General features: G+C 37.5%; 1 protein-coding gene and 1 long non-coding RNA gene across 2 annotated transcripts in view; one reads left to right on the top strand and one right to left on the bottom strand.

The window, feature by feature from the left end:
• The first annotated feature begins 307 nt into the window (after positions 1-307).
• The window catches only part of LOC134674244 (peroxidase-like), a 31,366-nt gene continuing 10,262 nt past the window's right edge, over positions 308-21,411 (top strand). Inside the window, exons 1-5 of the mRNA XM_063532310.1 lie at positions 308-748; positions 5,382-5,625; positions 6,189-6,302; positions 6,574-6,668; positions 7,526-7,699. Of these exons, the coding sequence (XP_063388380.1) occupies positions 544-748; positions 5,382-5,625; positions 6,189-6,302; positions 6,574-6,668; positions 7,526-7,699 (832 nt within the window). The 5' untranslated portion in view covers positions 308-543. The remainder of the gene's footprint in view (positions 749-5,381; positions 5,626-6,188; positions 6,303-6,573; positions 6,669-7,525; positions 7,700-21,411) is intronic.
• On the bottom strand, positions 12,023-13,990 carry LOC134674321 (uncharacterized). Its single transcript, XR_010099597.1, has 3 exons — positions 13,889-13,990; positions 13,270-13,399; positions 12,023-12,303 (listed from the first exon to the last, which is right to left on the bottom strand). It is a non-coding gene; the product is annotated as an uncharacterized LOC134674321 (long non-coding RNA).

Consider the following 21,411-nt stretch of genomic DNA (forward strand, 5'->3'; position numbering starts at 1 on the left):
GATCCCATTGTTAATAAGATTAGAGAGATATAAAGACAGGTATGTGCCTACTTATCTGATTGTCACATATTTCTTATCATATCTATGATGAAACATTTTTAAGGTGTTTATTGTGAATGAATCATAATCAAATTGATGCATTTACATGATCTGAATCACAAAATAAATGTTAATTACCAAGTAATATGGTAAAATAAGAAAAGTAATCAAATATCATAAGACTAAATTGGCCGATAATAATTTTGTAACATAAATGATAAATGAGATATAATGCTGTTGAGCAAATATGGTGTAAAGGATATGAGGAAATGTCCTATCCCCCAGCAAATGACTTACGAAACATACGTGACTTGATTACAACCTGTAAATGGCACTAACTCGATACAAAACCATTATTTTAATTTGATTAGTGTAAACATAAAGACATCAGTCTAAAACACTGGCCTAAAATAAAATTAAAAAAGTGACGTTCCATTTTCAAATCCATTAGCAATTAAATAATGCGCGCGACCTATTTTTTTTAAACGAAGGAACTCGCTCGTTATGCCAAATATGAATACGAAAAACCTTTTTGGTGATTGCGGGAGTGTTTTTATTAGTGTAATTGCTTGTTTAGTGATAAGTGGTGCAAATGGGTGTTATTATACAGGGTGGGGGCCGCTGGCGAACGACTGGCGTCCTGACCTGTGCCCCGTATTGGACAAAATTGGGTCGGAATTTACGGATTTGTTTAAAACGCATTCTATGAGTAAGTACTATTTTTAAACTAAGAAAAACTTATTACTACTGATTAACACGGTAAATCAATCGATTTATTTTACTTTTTTCTTATTTTATATTTATTCTGGTGTGCAGAATTTAAAAGATGCCTTATTAATTAGCCAAGTAATTAAAAGTAAGTTTAAAGTCATAAAAATATAAGATTTACATGATAACGCGGTTATCTCTTAAAATATTTGCCTACACCTGTCAGTTTGTTCATTCTAATCCTAGATACAAATGTAGATACCTTCAACCGTCATACAAATTTTAGATTTTTAGGGTTCCGTACCTTAAAAGGAAAAAACGGAACCCTTATAGGATCACTCGTGCGTCTGTCTGTCTGTCCGTCTGTCACAGCCGATTTTCTCCGGAACTACTGGACCAATTAAGTTGAAATTTGGTACACATATGTAAGTTTGTGACCCAAATACGGACATGTAACATAAACGAATGAATTTTAAACATGGGGGCCACTTTTGGGGGGTAAATGAGAGTTTTTCAAACTATATCATGTTATAATATATCAAATGAAAGAGCTTATTTATTTATTTAAACTTTATTGCACAAAACTTAAAAATAATGTACAAATGGCGAACTTAATGCCTAATGGCATTCTCTACCAGTCAACCATCGGGCCAAACAGAGACATGTAAAAATGGTGCAAGGAGAACAGAGGCATTTTATTAGAACATTGGAAAACAACTGAACAACGAACAACTAATAATTCTGATAAACTACATATAGAATACACAAATAAATATACTAGAATATATAATTTTTTTTTTTTTTTTTTTTCTAAATCTAAAACTATAAATTACATCTAAACCTAAACTTAAACTAACCTAAAAAACTATTCAAACAACCCACCCCGCATCGCCCCCGGCGCAAAGGTGCCCATCACACTTGCCGCGTTACCGCGTTGAACCGCGATGGACAACCTCTGCGCCAGGAACAACCCGGAGCGGGGGTCGAGACCCCTCTGCCGCAGGCGACGCCCCAGCTCCCCGAGAAAGGTTTTCGCCTCCGCGCACCAACACCCCGATGTCTCCACAGCCAAGGGAACGAACAAGTAGTTCGTTAACCCCGAGTACTTGTCCCTCTTAAGGGACGCCGCCTGCTCAGCGGCTGCACCTGCCGACCTCACAGTGCGGCCAAGGTGCGTGGCGGCAAATGTGCTGACGCAGGTGGCGTCCCACAAAAGGCACTTTCCTTTCTCCCACGGCACCAGAGTCAAACCGTCCGGCCTTTTGCCATCTGACCGACTGAGGCCCGGCGGCTCCAGCACACACGGGACATTGGCTGAAACCAGCGCCCTTCGAACAATGTCGTTCAACGCGTGGTGGCGTGGGAACCTCCCCGCGCATCGGCAACAGCTCAAAGCGTGGTGCCCGTTACTCTCCACCATGGACCCGCAGATGCATAGATGTGGTTGACAAACATCGCAGCCCAGACGAAGAGCAACGGCCACCCGCAACGAGTCCTCGTCGAGCAGGGTGCCTAAGTTCGGGGAGGGAAGGGCGTGCAGCCAAGCCCCAGATTCTAGCGCCGAAGCCGCGTTCAGTCTGGCTCTTTCCGCACCAGAAGCTTTGCCTAAAAGGCAGTCGAACAAACGCTTAATCCCGACCTCGTCCCACAAGCGCTGACGGAACGGTTGTTCAGGCACTGACGCACCCGGGTTGAGAGCCTCCCAGGCCGACAACGCATCGGAAGCGAAAGGTATTTCTGCCTTGCCACCATCTAACGATAAAATCTTAGTGACAAGGTCCACGTATATAATTAATATACTACTACATATTTCATACATACTCATAATATATAATATATAATGATGGACACTACTCGAACTCTTGTTTCAGCAGCTTATTGTAAGGATCTCAAATATATTTTTATTATAATTTTCGAATAAACAGTTTAGAAGTAATTCAAGAGAATAGGCAAAAAATGACCATTCCCCTCCTTTATCTCCGAAACTACTGGGTCTAAAATTTTGAAAAAAATACAATACCTATAGATGACAGGAAAACCTATTAGAAATGTACAGTCAAGCATGAGTCGGACTTAATTACTTAGTTTTTGATCCGACCCCTACGGATTTTTTAAAGAGATTTCACTCACGTTTCACATAAAAAAATACATTTAAAAAAATTGTGTATGTACGGAACCCTTGGAACGCGAGTCCGACTCGCACTTGGCCGGTTTTTTAAGTGCGAGAAAGAAAGCCAAGTTCACTAACAAAACATCTAAAACTATCAGATCAGCTAATAACTTAAAATAAATTAACGACTAAACCCCTTATTCATAAAGCTTTACGGGCCTGATTTAGTTAAATTATGTTTTATCCCTTTCTCACAAATACATAAGTCAAAATGACAGATAAAGACATACCTACGATTATTAGCTAATTGAGGCTTGTAGCGCGTTTATGAATAAGGGGGCAAGACTGGAGTTACCTACCTATAAAGCTCACCAAAAACCTTCAATTTTAAAAGTGTAAAATTTTATAAGTACTTACTCGCAAGTAGGTAAGTACATATAACGGGTTAGCACTGAATGACGAGGACGTTATCTTTTCGCGGAATAGCAAAGTAATATTTTGGTTTTAATTAATATGGATTTCCTAAATAAATAAATAAAGACAAAGACCGGAGTTACCTATAAAGCTTACCAGCAACCATGAATTTTAAAAGTGTATAAATACGCAAGTAAGTACATATAACGGGTTAGCACTGATTGACTAGCACGTTATCTTTTCGCAGATTAATACCAGCAAAGTAATACCTATTTTAATTTTAATTAATACATCGACTTAAGACGAAAACAGCCGAAGTCGCCTTTCCATACAAACAGTCTCCATTTTGCTCTGTGGCTATTAACATTATTTAAAATAATTTTGACAAATTTTGGTGTATATCACCGACCGAAAGTTAGAGGAGACGTCTTTTCTATAGGTAATATATCCGAAAGTTTCCATTTTAACGAAAAATCGCTTATAAACACCCCTATATCCTATTTGAAAGACCTTATCCAACGACAGATATACAGCTACACTAATATTAATTTTACCCTCTTTACGTGTGAATCCACTTCTAACGTTTAAATTTAAATATTTTGTCGATGTGATTGATAGGAGTATACCTATACCTACTCGTATGTAGGTAGAATACCTACCTATACCAAAATGCAGCTTTCTTAACTATCACTGAGCTTAGCCACGGATGGACAGTCGGACGGACATGACGACACTATAAAGGTTCCTAAAGGAGTTCTAAAAATGGATACTTAATGCTAAAAAAACTATCTATTAAAAAACACATAAATAGGCAAAGTGGCACCATTAAGGATTCCTTTTTTCAAATTTAAACTGTTGTGAGACATACTAACATTGAATAATTACACAACAACAACAACAACAACAACAAGTGAGTCTAAACCGTAAAATTATTCAATAATTCCTTTTTAACCATTTTATTACGGAACCCTAAAAAGAATAAAAAAATAACGCAGTGAACGTTGGGCATGTTAGGCAACCTTGATTAAGTTTCCAGCAACTCATTCTATTTAATTTATTTCCAAATTTTCTAGAAAATCGTACCTTATCTACCCTTGTAGCACCTGTACACTTGTGCCTACGAACCACTATTACCCAACAGCTCACAGTCAATAACACGTGCGTTTGCGCACGTGACGTTGCCGCTGTTCATACGTGCGCGGAAATATGCCTTATTGTTAATAGACCAAAAGACGAGTGTTGCTTGGGAAACAATTTGAGATATGACCGTTTGCGGAGAGCTCTGTTACATCGTGTCTAGATATTGATAAAACATAATTAGTAATACCAATTTAATAGTTTTACGTGAATTAACAATGGGTCGAATGTAAATTGAGAAATAATGTGAGATATGATAATTTGTAGTAGCGAACGTCTCTCAGCCGGCCTAGCCAAGGTTACAATAGCTATCGCTTCGACAACGAAAAGCATTATGTCTCTTTATCGCTCTTCCTTATTAGTGTGACAGTGACAGTTGCGATTCGATCGCTACGGAGCGTACGCGATTGGCATCTTGGCTACACGGCCAGGTCTCCATAACCTGGTCCTGTCTAGAGAAACATCTCCGTTTCAACTTGGGCAATAATGCTTTCGTACCTATGTAAGGCTGGTCTGCTCTAGATACAGGTTGCACTTCTCCACCCAATCTATTATAGTCGCACCAATAAAAGTCTGCAGCAGATTTGATAGCCCACGCAGTGGAAGTGTTAGGTCATAATTTCATAGAAGTTTGACGTTTAAAATGACACTTGCACTGCGTGGGCTATCAAAATCGCTGCAGACTTTTTACGGTATAACCTCTACATATTGTGAACAGGTTCAATAATTAATTAATCCATTATGAATCCGAGAGTATGAAAAAAAAACAATTCAGGTTTGAAAAATGTTTTTTACATCACACAGAACCACTAGCTTATTGTACCTATATGTACAAGTTGGTCTGATTGCTATGCTATGGCGGCAAAGAGAATCCCCATCGAATTTCCCAACATGCAAAATATCAGCAAGTTTTCGTGTCGTTTCAATCTTATATGGCGCTGATATTATCTAATCCAAACTCTCGCACTTTCAGACGAACAAGGCTCAATCACCTCCCAAATGGTAGCCGAATCCCTCCGCTGCGGCCGCGAACTGTCCCGCGCCTCAGCCCGCCGGGGCAACGAATTGGTTAAGAACGGCATAAACCTGTCAGGCTGCACGCCTGCCATGCTGCATTTCTTCACGGGGAAGCAGAACGCGGAGGCGAAAGCTGCTGCTGAACTGTCCCATGAAATCCTGACGGCAACCAAGTTGCTGCAGCTTAAAGTTTGCTCTTCGTGAGTTTTTTTTCTGTTACAAATAGTGCATGGTCTTTAAAACTGTCAAGCGGGCTCAGGGCTCTCCAAGTGCGTCGTGGCAAAATGCTGGATAACGCTATACTATCCTTAGGTATTTAAATAAAAGTAAACAAATCATTTGTACATTTTCGGGTAGTTAACCAACCAAATACAAAACCGCCTGGATCTGTCACTGAACGACCCGACTTTAAACTACATTATTTGATCAACTACGAATCTCTGAATAGACAAGCCAGTGGAAATCGAGTTTTGTGAATGCCACTGAGTCCCGCTAGTTCATCGTTAGATAGTTGAGGTCGGCCCTGCTCGTTTGTACTTAGGAGCTAGTTAAAGCCTAGAGTAGTTACTGTTACCCTGTGAAAGCAGTTGCCCCAACTGATCTAACTCTGAACTGTAACCATTGCTGATCTGTTGAGATTGCCGCCTCCCAGTTAATACAATTCTTAGTCTCGTTTTTCCGCTTCGTATACACGCCGATCTTTTCGACGCCCATAAAGTTAATTACAGCTGCTTGCCATCATTAACTGCTGTATTTTCCGCAGTTGCAACGTCACCCCGAACACCTTCATGGCATTCCTCGAGCACCAGGTCATCAAGATCCACGACCCGCGCTACTGCAAGCCGGTCCAACTTAGCTGCACAAATTCGAAATACAGGTAAAGCGGTAATTGTATTGAAGGGTTGAAATGCGAAAGAGGAGTTTTTTATCTGCTCGCGCGCATTTCGTAGGTATAACGCGCATCCATTGCCAGTGATATCATCAAATCTCGAAGCAATATTATTGAGACCGCTTGATTTGTAGCCCAACTCATTTAATTTTGAAGTAGTATGTACTATCTCTTTGTTAGGTACTCGTATAAACTCATTTTATTTTAAATCTGTGTCCTACCCAACACTAGTGAAACGGTTTTATTGATCTATTACCAGGACCATAGACGGCAGCTGCAACAACCTCGTGCGTCCGTATTGGGGGAAGAAAGCTTCTCCATTCACGAGGGTGGCCCCTCCGTGGTATGCTGATGGTAAGTAAACTTTCCCTGGGCGGTTATCACTGATAGTGTTATATTGTTGGTTAAATCCTTGACCTATCCTTTGAGTCTGCATCAAGATTTTCAGAGTTTTTCAGACTCTATAATGAAATCGAAGCTCGAGTCCTTTTTAACTTGTTAGAGAGCCGAGTGTTTTGTAGACTCTTTTTTACATAACCCAATTTATTTACAAAAAAATCAATATGCTATTGCCTCCATGTTAAATTGATGTGTAAGATATCCTACAGATCATACAATAACGCCTATTTTTGTAGTGATATTTAGATAAAAGCTATAAAATAATTTACAGAATTTTTTTTTTCAAATCATACTATTTCCTACTTACTTTTTATATATTTTGTTAAGAATTAGGGGATATGTCAGATCAAAATGTTACTATGAACTTCAATTAAATTCAACAATCTTGATAGTCCTCTACAATTTTAAACAGAGAGGTTTTGATCTCGAGAAACTAGCCCATCCGGGCGTAGGTACTTATGAAGTGCGTGCTTAGAATAAATACCAAGAATCGAGCTGCGACTGCATTAGGTATAGGAATTTTAATTGTAATGTACGTTTGGGTGTTTTGTCCACCTAAAGACAGAGTTTACGCACTACAAGAACTTCCATCGCGTCCATTGATCGCCTCGTTTCTCGATAGCGCCCTTTTCAACATGAATCTAATGGCCCCTCTACACGATGGGCCAACGCCGGCCACTCCAAGGGACGCATTTATGCGTTAGAGGGAGCAAAAGATATTGCTATCTCATTCTACCGCATGGCTGCGTCCCTTGGAGTGGTCGGCGTTGGCCCATCGTGTAGAGGAGCCATAAAAACTTCGTTATGTACAGGTATCTACGCCATGCCGGTTGCCAAGAGCGGCGCCCAGCTGCCAAGTGCCCGGGTGTTGTCCACTCGGCTGTTCGCGGACCACCCGGTCAACAGTCGCGTGTTCTCCTTCATGAACATGCAGTGGGGGCAGATCGTTGCCCATGACTTGCTGATACATAGCGTGGAGACGACTGGTGAGTCAGTCATGACTAATATCTTCTTCTTCTTCCTCGCGTTATCCCGGCATTTTTTGCCACGGCTCATGGGAGCCTGGGGTCCGCTTGACAACTAATCCCATGATTTGACGTAGGCATTAGTTTTTACGAAAGCGACTGCCATCTGACCTTCCAACTCAGACGGGAAACTAGGCCTAATTGGGAGTAGTCCGGTTTCCTCACGATGTTTTCCTTCACCGAAAAACGACTGGCAAATATCAAATGATATTTCGTACATAAGTTCCGAAAAACTCATTGGTACGAGCCGGGGTTTGAACCCGCGACCTCCGGATTGAAAGTCGCACGCTCTTACCGCTAGACCACCAGCGCTTTTTTAGTCATGTCCAATATATATGCTTATTTTAATAAACTGTAATCGTGATTTACCCAAAGCACGCAAAAAACCGTGAAATAGACCTGTGTTGCGTTGCGACGACCTCATTCTTTAGGTTTTTGCTCGTGTTAGTGGAGAAAGTTCGTAGCATCATCCATAGGCACCTTACGGAACACTACCTACTCCAGCAAAGTAGCTACCTATATTACGTAAAGGTACAACATATATTTTAATCTGATATCCAAATTGATCTCGGAGTTGAAAAGTATTTGCGTGATAGGTTAGAGGAGGTGAAGAAAAGCATCTGAGGAAACCTGAAAATAGGTAGGAAGATATAGTCAGCGGCAAAAGTGGCAAAGAGGGCGAGAGATATTATATATATAGTTATCCATGCCGTAATCGGCAACGGCGACCCTAGCTAATTACGAGCGTGAGCTCTGATATGGCTGGCAAAGCCGAACTTACTTTTAAAAACTCTATCGCAGGTGGGACAGTAATTATTGTAAGTATAATTATAGGAGGGTTTCGGCCGGGATTTACGTATCTGACGTTTCGCATCAAGGTCAATGAGACGAGCGTCTTCAAAGTTCTTTACGCTCATCTTAACGCGGGAACGCCATTCTGGCCGCTGAGAAGCAAGCTCCTCCCATTTGTCAGGTGGTATACCGCAGGCAGTTAGGTGGCGCTTAAGCACATCCTTGTAACGTAGGTGCTGCCCACCTTGCTTCCGTTTACCAGCTGATAGCTGATGTAACTAGCCGTAAGCCCTATCTATAAATATAAAACATTTAAGTAATAAAAAGCCTTAATTATGAAATTGAATTAGATTTTACTCATACTTCAATATAAATATTAAGTTAAAACGTTTGATAACAACGCCATCTGTGGGCAGTGGAGGGAATTAAGTTCATAACAAGTTATGTATTGACCGACGGAGCGTTATCAACGAGACACCTAACGTTCAAGTAGTTGCGTAAGAAATCCATAGATGGCTCTAGGAAGTGACATCAATCAAAAATAAATCTTACGTGTGAGGCACAAGGGCTACACAGATAATGTGTCGTTACGACCTTTGGTTCTGAGGTATCAAATGTCTCAATTACAGAGCGTGTCTGAGCTACTTCGTCGAGCCAAAATAATTCTTAAGTAAAAGATGTAAGGTTGATTTTTGTAGATAATTCGTTGAAGATAGGTATCATTTTCAAGGTGAATGTGACTGAACTAAGGGTGGAGGCGCAGGTGCGTTCGTAACTCGGACATGATTCTTGGAAGAAATGTCTGAGGTAGGCAGGTGTTCTGTCTCAACTAGGGGTGGCGCGCAGGTGCGCTCGTACTTCGGACATGATTCTTGGAAGAGATGTCTCAAGTGGGCAGGTGCAGCACAGATGTTTTGTCTGAACTAGCGTGTCTGAGTTAGCAACAAATCATATAAAAGGGCTGAGAGGAGCGGTCACAAGTTTAGTTTATCTTCAGCATCCGGACCGACACCTGACTTTGGTTTTCATAAAGTGCGTCAAAATTACTGGTGAGTGGAAAAACTCTGTTCATTTTTCTAAGTGTTTGGCTTTATCGAGGAAAAGACTATGTCTTTGTCTCATAGAGTTAATATTTGGAATTCGTATCTTTGTTTGGCATTGTGGAAGCAATGTTTTGTTTTCATAATGTTTAAGCTTGGGTATTATTCGAGCGGAGTATTTTCACTTTGCTATTAATTTTTAATAGGAGTTTTGTAACGAAGGTTTAGAGTCTAGTGAATACTCTGGTTATCTATCGTTGGCTTTCGGGGACGAATGTTTTCGGAAGGCTAGAGTTAGAAGATGTGTTATTGTTCGGACAGTGCGGGGTCAATACTTCGTAACGTTGGAATTTAATGCATCTGTACTGAGTATTTCACTATCATTTTGGGCCTTCTTGACATAGAAATCAATTAGATTCAGTTTAGTTATTTGTTTTAAATATAAAGTCTATTATATGGCATTATTATTGAATAATTAAGGATAATTGTTTCAAAATTGTACCCGAAAACTCCTAGACTATTTTTATATATTTCGAAACCAAATCAGTGTCTAGACAGACAGTTTGTCTAGCCTTTCATCTGTTATCCTAACGGTGACAAACGACGGATGGAAGGAGGTTTTTCCTATTTACCAAGATGAGGGTTGTCTTGGGGCTTATCTTTTTACCTACATAGAAAGCCAAATATCTCTCCCTCCTTGGTCTACCGATGTCCAGCTGTAGCTAGTAAAATGGGAGATTTCACGTGTGAATCATCTGGAGTAATCCGGGCCCATTTGAAACCTACAGTATTCGGGGACCTCGTATATTAAATATATTTATTTATACCATTCTTAGACACAATAGGGTCGTCCTACCCGAGTTGCCACCCGGTCTTTGTACCAAATGCCTCGGGGGGGGGGGCAATAACTCGAGCCTATAGGTTGAAATTCTCAGAATCGCTCGCTGAATGATTACAGCTTCTCGTAGGGACTACACTTGCGTATATTCCAAAGTACCAGGTCAATGGTAAGAATGAACTGTGCTTTGGTTATACTAGATTAGGGACAGTGGTTAGAGTTAGGGTAGAATCACACACTCATTTGTTGTTTTTTTTAGGGTTCTTTTAGTTCTAGTTTATAAAATTGATATGGTTGATATAATAATAATATATTTATCTTTAAGGGTTTAAAAATATGGTTTCTTTATCCTAAAATATGTGTGTTTAAAAGGTGAAGGTTCTACTGTCTAAATCTTCCTATTTTCTAATTTATATGGGGATCTTGTTTTATGAAACTTCTATTTATATTTCTGGTTTTCTGGTGTGGGGACGAGGTACTGAGTGGTTCAATCAGGTTTTCATGATCAATACTTAAATATCAAGCTGGGTTTAGGAGTACAGGCTGGTCTGAGATGGACGGATCGAAGATTAGTTCTGTTTTAGGGACCCCTTTTGGCAAGACAAGAGTAGTTCAATGGGAAAAGTTGAGTGAAATAATGCTCATCTTGATATTTCAGTTTCAATAAACATAATAATTTGCAAATAAACTCGGTACTTTGTTTATACATCTAGAGAACTAGGAATTCTGACTATATTATCAGTTCTGGGGAATGGGACTGGGATTAGTATCCCTAGCTTTTGAATATAAAAAAGATAAGTAATTTTGATGACTGATGGATACTTTGGCACTTCTTTCCATCGTCATCTAGGTGCGCATAGGTTCCGGAGTGCTGGTCAAAGCCCGTCTGGCTATAGGTAGGGTAGGTGATCCGATTGATATTGTTATCGGACTAAGAGCTCCCAGACCTGCATCGAAATATGGAGGCAGTATGTGTGAGTAAATCACACGTCGTTTAGAAGATGATAGTTAAATATAATTATCCTTAAAATGCTAGGGAGTAAATGAGCTTACCTCAGGAGTGCTGCCTCTATAGTACCCCGGGAGCTTAATAGGCGTAGCAGGATTTTACCAAAAACATTTTTAAATTCATATTATATTCATACCATTCGAATATTTAACAATAACAATAATATCTTGCCTTGAAATTTGTTCAATATACTGTGTCTGAGACTCAATTAAAATACCCTTCAGATTATTCTTTAATATCATAATAAAACATATCTTCAGTACCATAATTATCTTCTTACAATCTAGGTAAAGTAAAATAATATTGGAGTCCAAAATATAGCTGTTACTCATTAAAGAATCTAGGGTATCTCGGTTCACTTCAGAGGGGTCCTAACTACTAGACTAGACGATCACGTGGCCAATTATTACTGTAATTAGGGAATTATGTATTTATATATTTATTTATATAGTTATGAGGGTGGAGAGTGACATTTTGAATGCCGTGACCAGTATGTAAAGTGTACCATGGGGCACATTTTGGTGCAGTGACCATGGGATCTAAAGTATACCTTTCTTAGGGTACATTTTGGATACCAAGGTATCTAAAATAAATAATAGAAAGTAGCCTTTCAGGCTACATTTTGTTGCAAGTGAAAGCGGAGTGGGTACGCTATTTTTGGATTCTTAAGAAAAATATTTGCTTTGCCTTGTAACTAATAAGACAAAATTTTACTTCATTATTTAATAATTAAGGCCTTAAATACATTTCTTCGGTTTTCAGTCTTGGTTCTGGGTAGTGTTCTTAGAAATACTGCTGTCTAGAAGGTGCCTTTCTTTCAACATTCAGTCTTGTCAGGGACTTTTAAGAACATTCTTCATTTTCTAACTGCTAGTGTATCTTGTATCTGAGAAATAAAAAGAACATACATTAGTTGAATAAGAATTGACTTATTTTAAGCATAAATAGGAAATTTATTTGTAGGTTAACATTTAAGATAAGATAAGGCAGGATAGCTTATACCTAAGTCATATCATGTAAGAGTATTTTAGTTTAAATTATGAGGGGGTGAATCTTATTGTATTAGCCACAAGTAGGAAGTGTAATGAACTGATGATGAGCGGCGGGGAAGAAAACACTTCAAAATTACAGTGGTCTAAAAGAATGGGGGTGAAGCCCAACTTTCTTATAAGTAGCAACGCAAATGTAACACTACATTTGATAGCTAGTGCTTAGTTTACGACAGTTAGGATGGAATTAAATGGGGGTGAACATTAATATAAAATGTTCCCAGTTTCTTATTGTTAGGCGAATTGGTTTTCACTTTCACTAGGTATGCATAGTATTTCATAAATGCTTGCCTTTCATAACATAGTAGTAGGTAACATAGTAATAGATCATTGTTTCATTAATACGAATAAATCAAATAAATAATAAAATCATTTTGTTGAGTACTTCTCATCATTTCAAGCCAGGAGCTGACCGGGTTGATCTGACATATCAGGACTACGTATAGTTGTTAGTTAAGATAGTCTATGATAACAGTAACAGAATCTGATACAGTACTGTATGATAAGAAGTGTGGGTAGGTATGCCACCACGAATGAACTTTTATCTACATACTCTTCAGTACGGAACCCTAAGTCACAACATTTATCAAGAAATTGCTATTATCAACTAGAGCCTGGCCTCTTAGATTTTAACAAGGCTGCTCAAATAATTTCATGAAAATCTATTTAACGCGCTAAGCAGCGAGCATACAAAATCATATCAGTATAGACATATTATCATAGGTGACTTAGAATTATAGTACTTTCTTGCTTGCAGTCGAATTAGTATACAGTTGGTTTAAGCTAGCATATATAGTACCTACACATAGATAAGAATAACGCAGGGATCATTTTTTCTGTCTGTCGAGCAGCCATTGTTTCAGCAAAATTCTTGAAATACCGCCATCAAGCAGGAGTCTTCAAAGTACCTGTAGTAGTAGGACCCATGGTCGTCTGAAATAAAATAGACAAGTATTAGAAAATTCAGAGAATAGAGTACAATAAGTAGCTTTAGATTTTCTTTTCCTTAGAGTCAGTTTCAGTCTGGCAATATATCAAAATGTTTCTTAAAATCATCCATTCGCGGGGGTGCGTTATTATTTTCAATACAAAATAAAATATACTTAAACACATCCAATGGAAGTATTTGGATTTATAAAGTAAAATAAAGTAGGCAGTACTGAAGTCTTCCTAAATCCAAAAAAGTTTGAGAATCTTTGTCTTACAGGGCATATTTCCATAAGCTAGGTCTTAAATAAGCTAAATTAAGTTTACTTAAGTTAAAATAATTAGAATAAGACATGTAAAGCTAAAGAAGGGTTTCATCTCTCCGCTCTTCCAACGGGAACTCTCCGCTCAGGTTTTTCAAATATTTGTGTCAGCCACAAGTCATGAGATTTTTAGTTTATAATGAGTTTTTTATTTAAGTAAAGAAATAAATACCTGTCATGTTACTGGAGACAGTCTGTAGATGAAGGTTGTAGGCAGGTAAATTGTTACTGCAGAGCTTTGCCAGTTCTCGGAACACTGGAATTGAATATGTGAAAAAGTTAGTTAAAGTAGGGTTTATTTAAGAAAACCTATTTATAAGTTTCATTAAAAGTGTTTATTATTTACTGCAGGTAGGGTCTTCATAGCTGCTTCAAGTTTCACTGGCAGCTACCGGCAACCATTTTTGTTTGCTGGAGATTAAAACAGAGTAATATTTATTGCAATAAAAGAATAATTATGATAAAACTAGGTTTGGACCCTCATATTTTATATAATTTACCGAACAACTGCGGAATCCTTTTCCAAAGAAATTACATATTTATTAACAAATTTTCTTTAACACGCTAGAAGTCCTGTTTATTTTTAGCTGACTTTATCAAATAATTATGGTTTTTATAATATATTGCACTTCCAAATTCAGGAAACTTGTAGTTTAGGAAAGATTCAGTCTTTTCCAATTGAAATTTTAGAACGACAATATTTATTAAATTTCAAATACAGTAAGATTTAACCAGAGAGTAGATGCCTAATAGCAGAAATGTCATACTTACGTTTTACAGTTGTTAGGTTTCATCAAAAATAGCAAAGGAGTCTCCAAAGCGTAATTTCATTTTCTTTTCAGTGAAGCTTTGTGCATACCAGCGTTCACTTTTTTAGAATTGTCAGTTTGCTGAAAAACCAAACAGCTTGTAAATCTTATTGCAATAGAAAGAGTGTAGTGAAACACGAATACTCCATTAGATAGACAGCATAAAACAAAACCCCGCATGTCATTTTTATATACTGATTTTAACTTTGTTCACTTACAGTTTTTAAAAAGAAATGTGTTTGTTGCTGAACAAAGAATAAAAATAAGGCGACACAATACATTAGGCATAAGCATTATAAGATAGGTTTATTTAAAATCAATTACTTTCCGTTAGCTGATATTCTAGTAACAGCTTTTAAATAGCAGTAGTTTATTAAATGCAAGAACATACTCGTAAAATCTTACCTTGTTTTGAGCAACAGTTGCCACATTTAATCCATTTCATGCACATTATCTACAGCTAGACTCATTTACACATCCTTGTACAAGACAGTTTGTACACTGGATCGTAGTTAAAAGCACTAGGTTCACCCATCATTTGACGAAAAAAGTACAAGTTTCTAGGGGGAGCATTGGCCATGTAATGTTTCTGAATTCCCACATCATTTGTTTTCTACAGAATCTGCAATGTTGCAATGCAATATTATTAAACCCATAAGAGCGCTCTCAGAGGCAATCTTTGCTTTATAATCTTTATATTTCAAATTTGGTCCGTCTGGGTAATTTTGTTGTCTCAATCATCCACGAAACAACGTCACATCGTAAACAGAGTTTGGTTCTCAACGTTTCCTGGATGTATTGGTATTTGAATAGTATTACACCGGTAACTAAGGTAACTTTGAATAATATATAACATCACAAACACTAATTATGAAGAAAATAATGTCGTTACTGAACAAGAAGAAAATACAACAGCAGGTTGACAGCTTGACAGAGGCGAGAGTTGCCATAGACAAATCACTTAAGCAGCGTTCCGATTCAGTCTAGAATAACTTGTGATTTGAAGCTATTAAATTGATAATTAAATTGTTCTCATTGTATTTGTATGTTTTTATTATCAAATTGATATGACGTACAAATTATGGACTTGAATAATAAAGTATTTCCTTTTTCAAATTTAATTACTTATGCCATCTATTGGAAACTTACTTACAAACAAACAATACCCGACTAAATTGTGTGAGTTGTATTTTGTATGTTGCCAGGAATATTAAAGCGTGTTTTTGATTTTGTCGCATTATACTCACACACCGTGTTGCCAGGGATATTAAAGCGTGTTTTTGAGTTCGTCACATTATACTCACGGGCGCACGCGCACCTTTAGAAAAATATATTATCTATGCAAAAAGGCGAGTCTACACTGTCGATTTCATGCGGCTTTGGAAAATGTAGGCGCGATGAGTTGTCGTCCCATAGAAAGTTTGATTTCGCGCTTTTTCTGCTGGCAAACGTGTTTGACCGCCTATAGCTTCAATTTTGACAGTTCATACTATTACTTATTCTGTGGTTCAGTTTATTATTTAACTTGCAAAATAAACAAAGCGCGTTTTTACGGATAAATTATTGTTTTGTGAGAAAGTGTAATGTTATTTAATTGAAATTACGTTAAAATGAGTATAATTTATGATCATTGTTGTGCGCAAGTGACAAGATTTACTAGATTTAGTGAGTTTTGTGATTTTATTTGACTTTCAAAGTGATGAAACTTGAGCAAGTGATTACAACTACTTGGAAATCTGTGGCATTGCTGAAAATAACAACAAAGACGTGCTACAGCTGGCTAACGCGTTCAAGCAACTGCTGGACCACGCAATCTGGAGATATTCAAGAATATAGGAAGAAGAAACCTTATCGGACTGGAATCCATCAACCTGCGTTTCGGCGTGTACTTGGCTTGAATCACGGTTTCCCTGTGCGACAGTAAACACGTGTGTGGTTGCTTCAATAAAGACTTGAAATGTAGGCGGAGAAGAAGAAAGCAAGGTGTACTTTGGATAATCGCGGACTCTCACAACTTTGTATAACTATAATGGAAGATTTATAAAACATTCAAAGAACTCGTCCTCTTTGCAAGTATTTTGAAATCAAGATGGACAGGTGATTGATTGCACGGGTCAAGAACGAAGACAAAGGATCTTCTAGGTGCAGGAGATACTGGACAAATTCTCATGGAACTTCAGGAAACTCAGTATGTAGTCTTTCTTTTTTCTTTTGCTTGCTTTGTTCTAAAGTATATTTACCTACCTAACCCTTGTATTATAACTAAGAACACCTGTAAGAATAAATGCAAAGGTAATGAAACAAATGCATTTGTAATTGTTTTAGGAATGCCTAGGTATTTAGTTCTTAAAAATACCTAGACATCTAAAATAGTATTATGGTTTGGATTTCTTTTTAAATAAGTTAAGTGAAACTGTTGTGTTTTATAGTGTAAATAGAGGTGTTATAATTGTCTAAGTGAAGTGGGAACCTGAATTAACTACATTCAAATTAAGTAAGTTCAAGTGTGTGTTACAGTGTGTGTGTGTGTGTGTGTGTGTATGTGTGTGTGTGTGTGTGTGTGTTGTGACACACAAAGTTTTGACTACTTTAGTCACATTCACATTGCTTGCTGACAACTGGATAATTTTGACAAGATGTGGACAAGATGGAGGCAAGTAGGATCTTGTAGCCGGTCTCCTAGCAGCTAGTATGATCAAGTAACTACAATCCCTGGATTTTCTGTTGAAAAACGCCTTGATAAGGACTGCATAGAATTTCAAGACACAGTTTTAGAGATGGAGATGCCGACCAAGAAGAGATATGTAGACGTGTGACTTCAAAAGGATTGTAATATTTTTTTATTTTCTTTGCTAATAAACAATCAAAACTTTATACTTTTCAAACTCTTAAGGTTTTGTTGTATTCTACTAAGGGGTACTCAAAATCAAATTAGTAATTGAGGGTATGTTTTGTGTAAAAACTGTTGTAATTTTCAAAACCCTTATATTTTATTTATTTATTTATTTATAGCCTTATTTCAGAATACATTTTTTTTTATATACCTTATCTACAGTTTTCCTTAATCTACATTCTACGGTAACCGCTTCTGTGTACCTTTGGGAAAAGGCCTTCCCCAATCTTCTCATTATGAACTAATCTAGTCCATGTTTTTGTTTTGTCCTTCTAGCCATCGGACCATCTTTTTATGCCCTCTAGGGTGCTAGTGTTACAATTTTGCTCCAGTTATCTCCTCCTCTAATAGTATGTCCAGTCCACTTCCATTTCAGTTGTTTTGTGTTGTATGTAATATCAGTACCTAAACCCTGTTTTGTCTCTTAAATTCTTGCTAGAGTCAGATCCGCTGCAGACTATTCTTGGTCTGACTCTACTTATTTTGTCTATTCTTATTTAAGATGCTTTTTTCCATGGCTCTCTGAGTTATGCATAACCGTTTATATTGTGCTTTGGTGAGTGCCCGCGTCTGGCAGCATATGTGAAGATTGGTAGAATGCATGTGTTAAAGAGTTTTCTTTTGATGTGCATACTTATTTGACTATTTCAAAACCCTGTTAAACATGAATAATTACTTGATTTTTTTTATTCATTTTGGAATTGTAAAGTTGTGTGTGCATATTTATGTGTACATTGAGAGCAGTGTAAATGTGAGATGTCAATGACCTTTAGGTAAAAATGCATGGAACTATTTCGCTTTATAAAACAAATCGTTACTTGAGCAGCATATATGCTAAAATTTATGAATCATCATCATCATCAACATTGTATGTATGTATGTATGTCACTTTATTGTATGTACATAAACAGGTTTACATAAAACAGACATAAACAAAACAAAAATAAAAATGTTATGTACAAAGGCGAACTTATCCCTAAAAGGGATCTCTTCCAGCTAACCTTTGAGAAAATGCGATTTGTAACTGGCATATAGTTTTTTTTCTTTGAATGTAAGCATGTTTTGAGTTATTTTGGCTTTTCAATAGGCTAATAGTATAGAGACAATGTATAAGTAGAGTCAATATTTATGGTTTTAAAATCTATGAATCACATTACAGCCTTAGGTCAGTTTTCTTATAAGTGGCTTGGCCTGGTATTGGGGTAGTGAGATCAGAGTTGTTTATCGGCCATACAATGTACGGTTACGGACTTTTGGTAGAGTGATAGGTAGACATTACAAGCAGTTGCATGGACTATCTGGGGTTTAACAACGGAATGGTTAAGCACGTTTCGGGATTGATTGTTCGTAGTCTGTATATTTCTGCGTTTATTTATTGCATAGTACGTTATCGAAGTTGCGTTTTGAACGGCATTAATGAGTGAAAGGCGGGAAAATTAATCACAAAGCGTCATCATGAAATCTTATGAGTGCGGTTTTATTTGTACGTGTCAATTGGTTTTAATACCTACTTAACTAAAGTATTATCGAGATTTATAAAAAAAAGTGGAATTAAATGAAAGAATAAAAAGATATTTTTTAGAAGCATATAAAACTAAATATAATGAACTAGTCTTGGGTTAGGACAGGTTGAGTTTTTTTATTCATATGAATATGTAATTTTAAATAAAAAATTCTATATTTTTTTCATTTTGATTACTAATCGGGGCGTTGGCTGTCTGTATTAATCGAGTGAAAGCGTAATTGAGGAGGAATGAATCTGTGTGTGTGAATGAAGTACTTATGGTTATGAGTTTGAGAGGATTGTATGTGAGGGATGTATGTACATGAGATGACGGATGCTAAGTGGACGAATGAATATTTCTTGGAAAGAATGGATTAATGCAGATAGACAAAGGCTAGAGCGTAATCAGACTAGATTTGTCGGTATTTGCAGGGGAACAACCAGGGGAGGGGATGGGATACACAACTAGCTACAAAATTATTATCAGTAGGTTAAAATCCATTGGATTCCACCCATTTAAAGGGGTATTTTTTTGTAGCTATTACTCGACAAGGTATGCGAACTATTCCAAAAACCACACACTCATTTTGGATGAGATATATCTGACACTCGACATATTTTATGGGCTGGGAGTGTTCAGAACGGACGAGGCTCTTACAAGAGATTAATTAAGTACAATTATATGTTGTTGTCTTCAATATGAGGCATAATAATTAGTAAATATTTTGTTTTATTTGACTTATTTAAATTATTTTTGGTTCAAACAATCTCTACCGTATCATATTGAGGTACTTACTTGTGTCAATTTTAAGTTTATTTCCATAAAAAAAAAAATACACCCAAATAAACTTAAAGGTCGGTATATTTTATTCAAGTATGAGACATGCGCCAAGAAAACGTGGCTGAGGGTGATAAAGTAATGAAAATTGGTTTGAATTTTGGCAATGAAATTTGACAAGCTTCGTACTTATAAAAATTAAAGGTCTCTTCGTTTTGCGAGGGGGTTTTTGCTGTCTCAGCAGATGCTATTCTACGGAATTGTACGGCCCCATTCGTGTAGAGACAAGAGTAATACTCGAGGCGGCCGGGTTGAGCTAGCAAGAACGGGTTAACTAGTAGCCTGCCAAACCCACAATTTGGTATTGCTGGTGGAGCGGGGAGACTGGGGAAAAGGCTATCATTGTTTATTGACAGGATTCTGATGAACTTATTTCAGAGCTGAGTCACTAACAGTCATTTAGTAATGGAATACACACCACACGATTAATTGGGGAGGGAAAGCACCGACAAGTCTAGAAATAGATTTAAGTTTCCATAGCTCATTCTTGTGATCCATTATAAAAACTGAAATCTATTGGGGGTGGATGTAACTAGCCGTAAGCCCTATCTATAAATATAAAACATTTAAGTAATAAAAAGCCTTAATTATGAAATTGAATTAGATTTTACTCATACTTCAATATAAATATTAAGTTAAAACGTTTGATAACAACGCCATCTGTGGGCAGTGGAGGGAATTAAGTTCATAACAAGTTATGTATTGACCGACGGAGCGTTATCAACGAGACACCTAACGTTCAAGTAGTTGCGTAAGAAATCCATAGATGGCTCTAGGAAGTGACATCAATCAAAAATAAATCTTACGTGTGAGGCACAAGGGCTACACAGATAATGTGTCGTTACGACCTTTGGTTCTGAGGTATCAAATGTCTCAATTACAGAGCGTGTCTGAGCTACTTCGTCGAGCCAAAATAATTCTTAAGTAAAAGATGTAAGGTTGATTTTTGTAGATAATTCGTTGAAGATAGGTATCATTTTCAAGGTGAATGTGACTGAACTAAGGGTGGAGGCGCAGGTGCGTTCGTAACTCGGACATGATTCTTGGAAGAAATGTCTGAGGTAGGCAGGTGTTCTGTCTCAACTAGGGGTGGCGCGCAGGTGCGCTCGTACTTCGGACATGATTCTTGGAAGAGATGTCTCAAGTAGGCAGGTGCAGCACAGATGTTTTGTCTGAACTAGCGTGTCTGAGTTAGCAACAAATCATATAAAAGGGCTGAGAGGAGCGGTCACAAGTTTAGTTTATCTTCAGCATCCGGACCGACACCTGACTTTGGTTTTCATAAAGTGCGTCAAAATTACTGGTGAGTGGAAAAACTCTGTTCATTTTTCTAAGTGTTTGGCTTTATCGAGGAAAAGACTATGTCTTTGTCTCATAGAGTTAATATTTGGAATTCGTATCTTTGTTTGGCATTGTGGAAGCAATGTTTTGTTTTCATAATGTTTAAGCTTGGGTATTATTCGAGCGGAGTATTTTCACTTTGCTATTAATTTTTAATAGGAGTTTTGTAACGAAGGTTTAGAGTCTAGTGAATACTCTGGTTATCTATCGTTGGCTTTCGGGGACGAATGTTTTCGGAAGGCTAGAGTTAGAAGATGTGTTATTGTTCGGACAGTGCGGGGTCAATACTTCGTAACGTTGGAATTTAATG

Source organism: Cydia fagiglandana, chromosome 2, assembly GCF_963556715.1.
Source record: "Cydia fagiglandana chromosome 2, ilCydFagi1.1, whole genome shotgun sequence".
NCBI classification, from domain to species: Eukaryota; Metazoa; Arthropoda; class Insecta; order Lepidoptera; family Tortricidae; genus Cydia; species Cydia fagiglandana.